The sequence below is a fragment of the Cavia porcellus genome, unplaced genomic scaffold (genome assembly GCF_034190915.1).
Source record: "Cavia porcellus strain 051 isolate PalLab524CR breed Dunkin Hartley unplaced genomic scaffold, mCavPor4.1 scaffold_4, whole genome shotgun sequence".
Taxonomy (NCBI): Eukaryota; Metazoa; Chordata; class Mammalia; order Rodentia; family Caviidae; genus Cavia; species Cavia porcellus.
The window spans coordinates 104648556-104659631 of record NW_026947487.1 but is presented as its reverse complement, the minus strand read 5'-3'; the positions used below and the strand labels follow the sequence as shown (position 1 = coordinate 104659631).

General features: G+C 38.4%; 1 protein-coding gene across 4 annotated transcripts in view; it reads right to left on the bottom strand.

Moving 5' to 3' along the window:
• Nucleotides 1–95: 95 nt before the first annotated feature.
• Nucleotides 96–11076, bottom strand: part of Phlpp2 (PH domain and leucine rich repeat protein phosphatase 2) — a 75181-nt gene continuing 64200 nt past the window's right edge. For all 4 annotated transcript variants that reach the window (XM_063247611.1, XM_063247612.1, XM_003471946.5 and 1 more), the window contains 5 exons: nucleotides 10899–11029; nucleotides 10162–10272; nucleotides 9216–9410; nucleotides 7390–7621; nucleotides 96–4875 (listed from right to left, as the gene is read on the bottom strand). In XM_063247611.1, the coding sequence (XP_063103681.1) occupies nucleotides 3721–4875; nucleotides 7390–7621; nucleotides 9216–9410; nucleotides 10162–10272; nucleotides 10899–11029 (1824 nt within the window). In that variant the 3' untranslated portion in view covers nucleotides 96–3720. The remainder of the gene's footprint in view (nucleotides 4876–7389; nucleotides 7622–9215; nucleotides 9411–10161; nucleotides 10273–10898; nucleotides 11030–11076) is intronic.

The window sequence follows — 11076 nt, the reverse complement described above, 5'->3', positions numbered from 1 at the left end:
AACCTAATTCTATACATGTAGGAGAGAAAATTATAGCTTCATGATAAAACATTTATAAAATAAGCATTCCATTTTAAAACAAAAGCATAAAAAGATTCCATTTTATTTTATTTATTATTGTTATTGTTATTTTTTACAAACAATAGATTTGCTGCAACATGCTCTGGCTCGTATTATTGAATTAAAAAATTTAACACATTTCAAAAAATATCAAAAATACACTATAATGAGTCTTAGGACTACAATACGACAATGATTGCACAAAACCATGAGCTCACTGTCTGGATATCCATTGGCAACAGTGAGAGAAAACCCTATAGCATCTGGGAGAGGTGCATGAGATTTAGAATACAAGGAGTTTATGCTGATTGATCACCAAATGAGGGAACAGAGCAGGTTTGACTGTAGTTGCATTTCTCAATCTAGGAAGTGCTTACCCAACCACAGGGGAAAGTCACTAACTGGAGAGAAAGATTAACTTGCCTCTATGATTGGGGAGCGTGGAAAGCTCCACCCAGAGAGAAGTAAAAAGTGACACAAGACAGTTCTATGGTGATGCTGCAGACATCACCGAATGGCTTGGAGACTAATTCTTTAGTAACTGGTACATTTATTGATAACAGCCAAGTGCTCCCTTATGGAGGTCTCTTTATTAATAATTATTGAATAAATAAAGAAGGTGAGCTTGTGGCTTCCAAGTACCTACATTTGCTGAAGGTCTTCACAGAAAGAGCATTGTTTGATAGTCAGTAGATCAGCCAAACCTAACTGGCTCCATCTCCTGGAAAATAGCACTCAATACAAGCAATTGTAATAGCACCCAGTGATTACCAAGCTGTTCTGTATGCCAGGAAAATGAGTTCACCAACTTATTGCACAAGTACAATCTACAGTAGTATATGAAAGCCTTCACCGTGTCAGGAGTGGTAATTCAATGACATAGTCACAGTAGCACTGTCACTTTATGTCATAGGTACCATACAAATTTTCAGATATACAACCACATGTGTTTTCCTTTCTCCACAGGACTCCTGAACTACACTCATAATAAAGTGTTCCTTCAGAGGTACATGCAGAGGCCAGGCTTTCCATGCTATAGATCACCTGTACTCTGCCCACTTGGGTACGCACTCTCTGGGTAAAGTACTGAGAAGATTACACTCACTTGGAGAAAGATTACTGGCTTTCATTGGCAGCCTACCCAGATAACAAATCTGTAAATTACCTTGTGGGTCAAAGTAAATATGTAGTATCTTTTTGGTAATGGCTATGGCCTTTTCACCCTGTTTTAATACAGAGCAACTGTAGAAAGACATGAATGAAAGGAAATTGCAAAACATAATCAGTTTTGGTATACCTACATAAATGGTTTTCAACACAACTGAATGGGTCCTGAAAATAACACTACCACATGAAAATACATTTGGAATTTCAGAGTCCTGTTGACCAAAAAGTAAGTATGCTTTTTTGAGGGGATGATACTTGGAAATTGAACCCAGGGCCTTCACACTGAGCTACATTCCCAGCCCTTTTATTTCTTGAAACAAGGTCTCACTAAGTTGCCCAGGCTGAGCTTGAACTTTTTATCTCTTGCTTTAGTCTTCCATGAAGCTGAGATTACCTGTGTGTGCCACCCTTCCCAGCTACTACACTTATTTTCAGTAAGGTCATTGCAGAACTGCGTTTTGAGGTGGTTCCAGTAAATAGGGTAGAAACAAATAGAAGACAAGAAAAGAGTTCACAGATAAAGTACATTTTTATGATATGCTATTAAAGTGGTATTTTCCCAAAATAACTGATTTTTTAGACATCACTATTGTATAACCCAAAGATGTGGCTGTCTTGAGCAGGAAGATGTTTTATATCACCCATTACCTACAATCTTAGGTTTTTCCTTCATTTTTAAAATTTTCCCTTATAAAAATAAGGTGGCAACACACTATTGTTCCCATCTTTTTAACAGCACCTAAACTTTGTATGAGCCACCCTGTTCTACACTTCAAATCAAAAACCTGAGTTCTAAAGATTTTCAGTAGCTGACCAGTAGTTTGACAGAGAGAAGTCAAGTGTTCCTGATGATTTAGAGGTTCAGATTCTTGACGGGTTGATTATTAGGCAGCCACTGTAGTGGTACAAAATACCCTAAGAGCGTACCCCACTGACACATGCACGTGAGTATGGGACTTCTAAGAAAATGGAGAGACATAACTATTTGTGGACAGGTCATCTGATTTTTGAATATTGCTTTGAACAAAAACTTCTCCCAAAATACAAATGAACAAATACATACTTTCAATCTTCTATTTAATGCTTTGTTTCTGATGAAACAAGAGAGTTCCACTTTATTTAATTGTAAAATATTCTAACATTTCAAAGCACATTTCCTAATGGGAAAAAAAAGCAATGATAAAATTTGATAGGAATTAATTTTTCCATGTAAATCTTTCAATGGAAAAAGCAACAAATATGGAGGAAACTGCATTTTTCTAGGATTACATGGAGTGTAAGAAAATATTGTTTTGTGTAAGCTTAAAACAATTCTCAACGTAAGTCTTTCTTATGTTGTACTGAGCCCATACTCTGAACCCATATACAGTGGTGAGTTAGTTCAGAAGAGTGACCTGTTAAACATGAAAGAGTGAGCTCCCAATAGGCCATCTCTATTCTAGAGAAACAAGAAACAAATTTAACCTGTGAGCTCCATCCACTTGACCCCATTCAGCTTGTTTCAAAGTCATCTGATATAACCCAGTTACTTGGGTATCAGTGGTCTGACTTGGGTACCAACAGGTCTTGGCCCTACCAGGTGGCTGATGGCCAACTTTACCACACATGAGAGAAGGAGGCCAATCTGAGTGCCCACTTCGTGATCTGCCAGAATAACAAATCCTGTCAAAGAGCGATTCTCTTTTTCAGACAATGGGGAAGCAGTCTTAGTCATCACTTCTGCCTCATCTTTGTCCCCCAAAGAAGATCCTATTACTTCAAGATTCTCAGGAGCTTTCACCGTCTGACATCCAACAGTTCAATTTCCAGGGCCCTTCTAAGGTACCCTCAGAGAAGGCTCCAACACACAATTATCTTTCTGCCTATGGACAAAGGTGCCAGGCTGCCTCTAAGAAGATTGGCTCGAGTGCAGATTCAAAAATAAAAAGTTCACAGTCAATGAAAAGTGCTCTCATTACATTACATACATAAATTATCTGTTTGATTGGTTCTACATCTCCAATAAACATCATTTTGATAGGCTGTATTCTCGTAGAGAAGAATGAAAAGCCATGTGACTAGTCATGTCACACCTCATTAGTTAGTCTAAGAGATAAGGTGATTTCTCTGTCACAGAGATCCATCAGCAGCAATTAGTAAAAGAAATAAACCTTCCGTTTCTTCCTCCACAGAAAAAGTCCCTTTTCTGCCCAGGCAGGCAAATTCTCAAAATGGTCCTAGGAGAGAAAGGGTTAATGGCAGGTGGTAGGACTGATACAGAACATCTGCTTTCTTCCCAATAATGCTGGGAAATCCAATGCAGGTTAAATGTAAAACTTAACACTGACATGGTACTGGCTCAAGAGCCAGGCCCTGATTAGCTGTCATCTTTTTTGGCTCCAAGTTCTATTCCATGTATCTATGGTCAGAAACACAGAGGCAAAGTGCCTCTGAAAGGTCCATTCCCCAATCCCACACACCCTCCCTCACACTGTGCCCCCTGCAGGGGCACAATCACAGAGCTGTATCAAACTCCTCTGGGGGCTCGGTCCGATCCTCTTCATGGGATTCGGGCTGGGGCCTGCTTTCCTGGTGCTGCTTCATTTGTTCCTTCACTTCTTCCTCCAGGTCACGAGGTACAACAAACTGATCCTCTGGTTCCAGCTGAGTGGGGGCAGCAAAGTAGCCAGTTTTCCTCTTGGGTGCTTCTGTGGCCACTTCTATGAGGTTCAAACTGTCTTCTAGGGGCACAATAGAGCCATTGGAGAGTTTCTTTCCATACAGACAGGAAGTGGAAGGAGACTTCTGTAACTCCATCTTGTCCTTGTTCAGTGGCATAAGTATGCCACTGTTCACACTGTTCTGTCGTCGGATCCCAAAGCACAACCCTCTAGGGTGTTCCTCAGGACATGGGGTAGAAGAATGCTCTTTCAGAATAGGAGAGTTCTCAAGATCTCTTCCGCGGCAGCAGTGGATATCTACTTCTACTTCCACCTTGCTGCCATTGGTTATGACCCCTTCAACAGGCTGGTCGTCATCACTGTCCAGGCCATTGTCAGACTGATTACTGGAAAAGGTTGCACAAGAAGGCTGGCGCTGAAAAACCCCAGAGGTGGGTACTGGGTGGAGGCTACAACGCCTTTCTGGCCTTGGGACCAAGCCAGACTCCAGGCCTCCAGCGTTGTGTTCATCAGAAGCGGTGGAGCCCACCTCACTGCTCACCTCGGAGGTAGACATCTCACTGCTGAACTCTGAGGCAATACCACTACTAGAGGAAGGAGTGGTTGGCTTGGGGGCATCCTTGATGGTAGTGGTTGAAGGAAATCCCACAGGACCTGGGAGGGTGAGTCCATTCATTTCACAAGTGCAGCCTTCTTCACCAATGTTCAAATAAACCACCATTGCCCCCACATTGTCCTGACAACCATAGCTCTGTGCTAGCGTGCACAGCTTCTTGGCAGCTGCCAGTGGGTCTTGCACATGACGTACTGCATTGACAGCTTCTGTGTATGACAAGTGTTCCCACAATGTTTTGTTTCCCAGAATCAGCAGCTCATCTTGAATGGTAAGTGAAGTAGAAGATATGTGAGGCTTGGGGAGGATCCAAGGGTACAGGTATGTACAACCCAGCATTCGAGTACAGCAAGTTACCCCATTTACTTTGTTGTCCTAGAGATGAGCAAAATACAAATGTTGAGAAAGAATCAACAATGACATGCAATTTTGTATCTTTTAGTGTTTAGGAATCTACAATAAAGTAGATTTTATATATAATTTGTCCTAGGATAAGTATAATCATAAGTGGTTTTATAAATACAAATGTAGAAAGTCTTTTTTTTTTTAAAGATTCTAAAAAGACAAAATGCCATATGGCTAATATACCAAATAGTTGAGAAGTCTGAAGAGAAATTTAATTAAAATGAAGTAATTAAAAGGCACCACCATCTCAAAAGACATTTGTTCTAACATGAAGGACAGGCTTCCGCACATCCTTAAACTGAGAAAAATGTGTTATAAAGATTATAACCAGACCTACTATCAATTTATCATCCTTAGTACTCTCAGGCCAAAAGTAAGATGAATCACTAAAAATGATTTCTTGAAGGCACAGTTGGGACTCGAAAGATTTCCAACCGATAAGAGAATATCAGTGGCTAAATAATTAAAATAATCACAAAAAATTCTGCCTAAAAAAAGAAGCTGGAAATCTACCTACCCTGTAGGGTTAGAATCAAGAATGAAGAGCAACTCAACTTAAAACTCACATAATTCTAAAATTAAAGAATTTAAGTTGTGGTTTGAGAAGTATATATGCTGAACACTTTTGTAACTAATTTAAAAAAAAAAAAACCCAAACTCTGAAATCATCAGTGAATTAATTTCGTAATTGTAGTTATTCTCTGAGTAAAAACCCTGGCTTCTTACCATAATTTGTCACAAACACTAAAATTTAATTTTATTAACCTGTTATATGGAAATAAAAGCATTTCTTCCATGGAAGTTATTGATAAAATTAAGAAAACTTATAAAGGTGTAATCCTTGGTAAATGATGCAGACAAAATGTGGCCAACATAAAAAAAAAATTCCTACTTGTCTAGGATGCCCTAAGAAAAATATAATAAATATCATTTAAATTCTATAAAAGCAGATTAGTCAAACAACAGTTGTCTTTTAACTTTCATTTGTTTTGAATGAAAGGCCTTCCTAAAATTAATGCATCACAATTCTAGAATCCTAATAGTATCCACAATATTATAATGATATTTGCTGGTTTTGTACTTCCTGGGGGTGGAATCTAAAATGGACAGTCATTATGTAGAACTCTGACAAAACAGAGAGCCCAGAAATAGACAGACATAAATAAAATCAACTGATCTTTGACACAGGCACAAAGGGACTACTACAGAAAAAGAGTAGTCTTTTTTTAACAAATGGTACCAGAATATCTAGACATAGCCATTAAGAAAAAAAAAAAAAAATCTAGAGCCAGGGGCAAGGCTCATACTACTCACAAAAATTAATTCAAAGTGAACCAAAAATCTACATGGAAAATTCAAACTAGGCATGTGGCACACACCTGTAATCCCAGCACTCAGGACAGTTGTCCAAGCTTGAGGCTAACCTGTGCTACAAAGTGAGCTCAAGGCCAGCCTGAACTGCATAGCAAGATCCTGTCTCAAAAAGCCAAGAACAAACAAACAAAGGATTTTTATAAAATTCAAAACTATAAAACTTTTAGAAGATAACAGGAAAATATGACCTTGGGCTTGGCAATGTATTTTTAGATAGAACACACACAAAAAAAAAAAATCCATGAGGAAAAGAAAAACTTATAGCTGGGACTTCACTATAATTAAAAACTTCTTCTCTGCAAGATACTATTAAGAGAATGGGAAGATAAGCCTCATACCAGGAGAAAAATTTGCAAGACTCATTATCTGATAAAAGATTTGTTTCTAAAACAACGAAATCTCTTAAAACTCAACAATAAACAATCAGATCTAAAATGGGCAAAAGACCTGAAAAGAATTCTACTTCATAGTAAATAATGTTCACGTTAAAGTCTCTCTGAAAGAAAAAAAAATTATGCTAATTTCTTAAGAAGGAGAAAAGCAATAAAATATAGAGATATATGATACTTCATTACCAAAAAAGAACCTCAGAGTACACCAGGTCCTATACAGTACATTATCAACAAGAAAAAATATTCTGAAACTCATTTTCTGTTTGGACTAACCAAAGTAAATGAACTGGGAACTAGGGGGACAAAACATTCATTTTACTTAAGTTATCTATTCATTTAAAGAACAATGAATTAGGACTTTACACTTCTTTGGGGAGTTTTGCTTTGTTTTTTGTTGTTTTGTTTGCTTTCGAGAAAGGGTCTTGCAAAATAGTTCAGGCTGGTTTTGAACTCACTATGTAGTCCAGCCAGCCTCCCAAATGCTGGGATTACAGGTGTGCACCATCATGCCTATTAATTCTGTTTTTTCTTTTTATCATTACCTGCTCAATGGATTTTTAAAAATCCTATTAGTGAAACCACACAAACTGAACATTTATCTGGATTGAACACAATTTACAAAGCATGACAGAAAGAAAAAAGACTTCATGGCCTCTACATAAAGCAACCATCACTAGATTTTAGGGAATAGAAATGACTGGCAGAGAGTGTGACGTACCTCTGTTATGATGGCTTTTTGGTCCTTCACTCTTTGTGCCTCTTCTGGGTCTTGTTCCAGGCTAAACACCTTAGAAAGAGGTACTGGCTTCCCACCTCGGCATAGGACTGCTTGGCATGTGCCAACATTAGCCACAGTCAAGATAAAACTGCCTGTTGGATCCGCAGTGTCAGGGCGGATGTAGCACAGGAGAGCAGAGGAGCCTAGCTTCTGGCCAGCCATTCCTAACTTCCTGTTTAGAAAAAAGGGAAAATGAAGACTCAGTAGCTATTTGTAGTAAACAATTGTGGTCCTTCATGCCCATTATTTGCTTTTTTTTCTGCCATAACAATCACAAAACAGCCTAACCCTTATCTATCTGAAGGCAGACTTCTGATTTGGGTGATGGTGTAAGGAGTTATATGCTCCAATTGCAGTTAATGAAGAAAAAATTTAAAGGTGTAGGTGGGGCTGGAAAATGAGCATCTTCCTCTACAACTTTGCGTCTGATCAAAGACTTGCTAATTCAGGGCTTCAGAAACTTCAACAATCACCTTCAACAAAGGATCTGGTAACTGTTTGAGCAGATTTGTAGGTCCTTCCCCTAAAGTTTCTGCATTAGCGATAAAGAGGCTGGACCAATGATCTTCATTTCTAACAAGTTTCTGGGGGTGCTGTGGATGCTGGTCCTGAAAAAATACTGAGAACTGGTCAGGTTGTCAGTTTCTTTCTTTTCTTTTTTCTTTTGTTTGTTTTTGAGACAGGGTCTTACTATGTAGCTTGGGCTGGCTTGAAATCACTTTGTAATGCAGGCTGGCCTTGAACCCACAGCAATTCTGCTCTAGTCTCCTGAGTGCTGAGATTATAGGCATGCACTGCCATGGCAGGCCTGGCTGTCAGTTCTTAAAGGAAGGACCATAATTCTTATGTTTCTTCCTTATACATGGCAGCTATGTCCCCACACATAGGACACCATACACTAACACAGAGCAAACACTAGCAGGAGAATCTGGTGCCAAATTTCAACCCTGCTATTTATTGGCCGGAGATTCTCAGTGAGTTATTTCTCTCAGACAATTCTCTGATGAAATATCTACTTGATTTGAAAATTAGCAACACAGGATAAGAAATGCATGTAACAAGTGCCTGAACCTTGAGAAATGCTTCATAAATTAAGGTCCATTTCCCAAACCCACTATTTTGCCAAGTTTCTAGCTCAATTCTCCTGAAAAACAGATTCCTTCCCAACACCATGCTTCATGTTATAATGACAGATAAAACCAGCTCGAACTCCAGGTGGTTCCACTTAGCCTTGATTGTAAGTTAACCTCTCAGTTATTCACATCCTTTATGCAACTCACCTGGTATACAAAATGCTCCATTAGCTACCAAGAGATTTTCAATAGTTTGATTATGGCATTTTGCCCTCTAAATGGCTTAGACTTGAATAAGGTTAGCTGGGTATACCCAAATAACAAATATTCTAAATGGCTGAATCTGACTATTGCTTGTTAACCTTTCTCAGGTCACTGATTCCTTGGAGAATCTTATGAAAGCTTACCACCTTCCTCCTCAACATGTACAAACAGATATATGCATCACAACCTTTTGCACATAATTTCTGAGCTTCCCAGATCCTCAGCAACCTTTGGGTTCAACAGAGAAGAGAGATGATTCCACAGGCTCCTTTAAAGACCTGAAGTCCTCACACCCCCTGCTGATACTGAGCGATCAATCATTGAAAAGGAAATAGGAACACTCCTGAATTTGTAACTTAAACTTGACTTTTGTGTTAGAGAAATTTATTTCCCAAAAGCAGTTAGGAATTATTCAACCCACCTGCTTACCTGTGAGATACCAAGAAGGTGCTGGTCATGAAAACTGTGTCATTTGTTGACTGCTGTATTTCTTCCAAAAGCACATCTGCCATTGTGCACTGTAGTAGGCGAGGAAGTTCCTCATTTCGGTCTCCATCAAACATGCCATACACAGCCCCTACTCCCTCTGCAAAGTTATCCATAGCTAGGGTAGACACACACAGCCTAGAGAAAAAATGTAAGAAGATGGTACAACCATCAAAGAAAGCTATTAGTTAAAAACAAAACAATTCTTCAAGAAATACTCTTTTTAAAAAAAGTACTTGCTTAAGATGAATAGTATTAGTGGTAAATCTTCCATCTCTACAAGGAAAAAAGACCCTAGACAATTAAGTATAATCGGAATAAGTTGATGTCCTAAAGAAAGTGGGCAGTACATATTAGCTTTGTGATGCTGTCAACGGCTGGAAAGAAAAGATGTTTTCCTGCAGCAGCAATTAAAGGATTAGTTTTGTCAATGCCTTTCAGGACACATTTGTGGTTGAAGTTGAGTTTATTACCCCTTGCAACAAGGAAGAATGTGCCCCATAAAACCCTGGAGTACCTAGGGAAGAAGGTGCTAGAAAAAACCTTGTATGGGTTTTGATTTTGGTTGGGCTATTTGGGGACAGTCTGAAGAAATAAAGATTACACCACATTTGGAACCGACAGCACAGCTTTTAATGTAGTTGGACACTAATAAATCTTATCAGTAGGGAAGGAAAATGAGCACAAGGAGAAGGACACCAGAGGGGATGTCTGGTGTACTTTTGTTTTTAATTTATTGTAGTCCCAAAAGGATCTTATCTGATATTAATGTTCTATGATCTGTGTATGTATAATACAACAACATGGCCTCACTATGAGCATCAGACCCATTCCTAGATACCAGGGCTGCCTTTTTTCTTTCTCAAGTCTCCGCAGCTCACATACTCACTTATTTCTCTGTCCTGCCATTTCAGCCAGTCCATGGCTCCAAAAAGTTGACGTAACCGTAGAATCTGTGGTTGGCAAAGGTTTCTGATCAATTTTTAGGGTTGTGATATGGCTGTGGGAGGTAGAGAAAGAGAAGATTAAACCATATTTTCTTCTGCATTTTATAAAATTATAAGTTTATAAAATTATTCAATTTTGTATTATAATATTATTTTAATTATTTAATTTAATATAAGGTTATAAGATTATAAGTTTATAAAATAAATTTTTGACAGACTAAAATGCATCTACAGGGAGACTGAATGAAAACAGTACAATGAACTCCTGACTCAGATGGAAGGGAAAAAAGCAAAACAGGCAGGAAAAAAAAAAAAAAAAAGGACCAAATACTGTCGTAATTAATGCACAATGCATGATAAAGATCTCTTTAAGTTTCAACCATCTACTTAAGTACTATGAGCAAATGAAGTTTGGTATAATGAATGAACTGTATTGTTCTTTAGCTGTTTGTAATGTGGCCTGATCCATCTGAACTATCTATGCCTGCTACATAGAATCATTCAGTATGGATAGTAGCCATAGAGCAGTACCAAAATAGATTGACTATTATATACAACATTTATTCATAAATGAATCAAAAAAAACCTAGGAACTTTCTAGGCCACGTCTTCTATTTTTTAAATTGGTGGCGAGTAGGCCTCCAAACACAAGTGAATTCAATTTCAGATTTTTTCCCACCTAAACATGTCCAGAGTCTTGTGTTCGAGAACCAGGTTTGTATTTCCAGTCAGGTCAAGGTCTTGTAACGTAGCAGGCAGAGCCTCTGGAATTAGGATTTCTGTCAAGTCATTGCAACTTAAGTCTACAAACTGAGAAAAAGCAGGGAAAAAAAAAAATCAAAAGTATGCATATAATT